This window comes from Gekko japonicus, unplaced genomic scaffold (assembly GCF_001447785.1).
Source record: "Gekko japonicus isolate JY-2015 unplaced genomic scaffold, Gekko_japonicus_V1.1 scaffold2190, whole genome shotgun sequence".
In the NCBI taxonomy this organism is placed as follows: domain Eukaryota; kingdom Metazoa; phylum Chordata; class Lepidosauria; order Squamata; family Gekkonidae; genus Gekko; species Gekko japonicus.
In genome coordinates this window covers 40,799-41,966 of record NW_015165882.1, presented here as the reverse complement: position 1 = coordinate 41,966, position 1,168 = coordinate 40,799, and the positions used below count along the sequence as shown (strand labels likewise).

The following is a 1,168-nucleotide window of genomic DNA, read 5'->3' as shown; positions in this document are numbered from 1 at the left end:
AAAAGCTCCACACACAAAAATCCAACCACATGCAGATTATTCTGGAAAAATAAACGGTTTATTGCACAAAGGGCAAGAATTCATTATGGGCCGGGCCTAGCCTTGGTTAAGGAATAGAGGCCAAACGGCTGACAGGTCAGAAACCAAGTCCCCCAGGGCATGTGAAGTCTTGTCTACAGTTGTCTTCTGCCACTGCGGCGTTGGTTTTCCATGCAGTGGGAGGGTGTTCTGCGGTTATCGGGGCGGATTTCAGGTCTCCTTTGCCTTGGCCCCATCGCTGCCCCCCAGCTCTTTCTCTTCCCCACTGGGCCCCTTTTGTGCCTCAGACTGGACATCAATCGGGATGGCCTTCTCCGTGGTCGCAGAAGAAGCCAAGCGTGGTGCCTCGATGCACAGCTGCCCGTCCGGGGTCAAAGAGCACGAGACGGCCTGGAGGTCCACGTCGAGCGGAAGGAGGGTCTCCCGCCGCAGCTCTTGGTGTTCTTGCCAGTAGCTGCCCCCCTCGCTTTGGCTCTCCCTCTGGCGCTTGGCAGTCACCGTGACTTTTCTGCCGTCCAGCTTCACCGTCATCTCCTCTGGGGAAAAGCCTGTCACGTCCACGGAGAAGGAGTGCTTCCCGTCTGGTTGCCCCTTCACAGCAGCCTCCGTGGCACTCTCCTCGCGTGGCTCCCTCTGGCTCTCACGCTCCCACGTCAGAAGCGGGGAGGCCTGGAAGAAGGCCCGGGTCATCTTCTCCATGTCTTGCATCTGCCTCTCTACGTCGGCCACGACTCGGTCCATGAGGTTGTGGCTGGACGGCCACAGGACCCTGCAGGCCGGCTGGGGATCGCTGAGCCAGACAGGGCCCAGGCCGTGCAACGGCCACCGACGCAGGGGGAGCATCCGCAGCAAGAGACGGCTGTAGCTCGCCATGGCGATGCGGCACTGCTGAGGGGAAAAATCCTTCACTTGCGTCTCGTCTCGCCTTTCTGGCTGGCTCAGAAACTGTGCCGGCCTTTTATAACTCCCTCAGTCACCCCGCCCACAAACAGCTGAGGGGAAGACCTCGGCACCGTGTCAAAGATGACGCAACGGCCTGTAACAGGCGCTCCGCCGGGCCTGGAGTTTTCCCAGCGCGGCTGGAAAGGAGGAGGCCGTTCTGGAAGGATCGAGGAAGACCCCGGACACC

At 60.2% G+C, this 1,168-nt stretch overlaps 1 protein-coding gene across 1 annotated transcript; it reads right to left on the bottom strand.

Annotated features, from left to right (window-relative positions):
* Positions 1–249: 249 nt before the first annotated feature.
* Positions 250–912, bottom strand: LOC107110500 (heat shock protein 30C-like). The gene has a single exon (XM_015411285.1). It carries the CDS (start codon positions 910–912, stop codon positions 250–252), a length of 663 nt encoding a protein of 220 aa, XP_015266771.1.
* Positions 913–1,168: the final 256 nt, after the last annotated feature.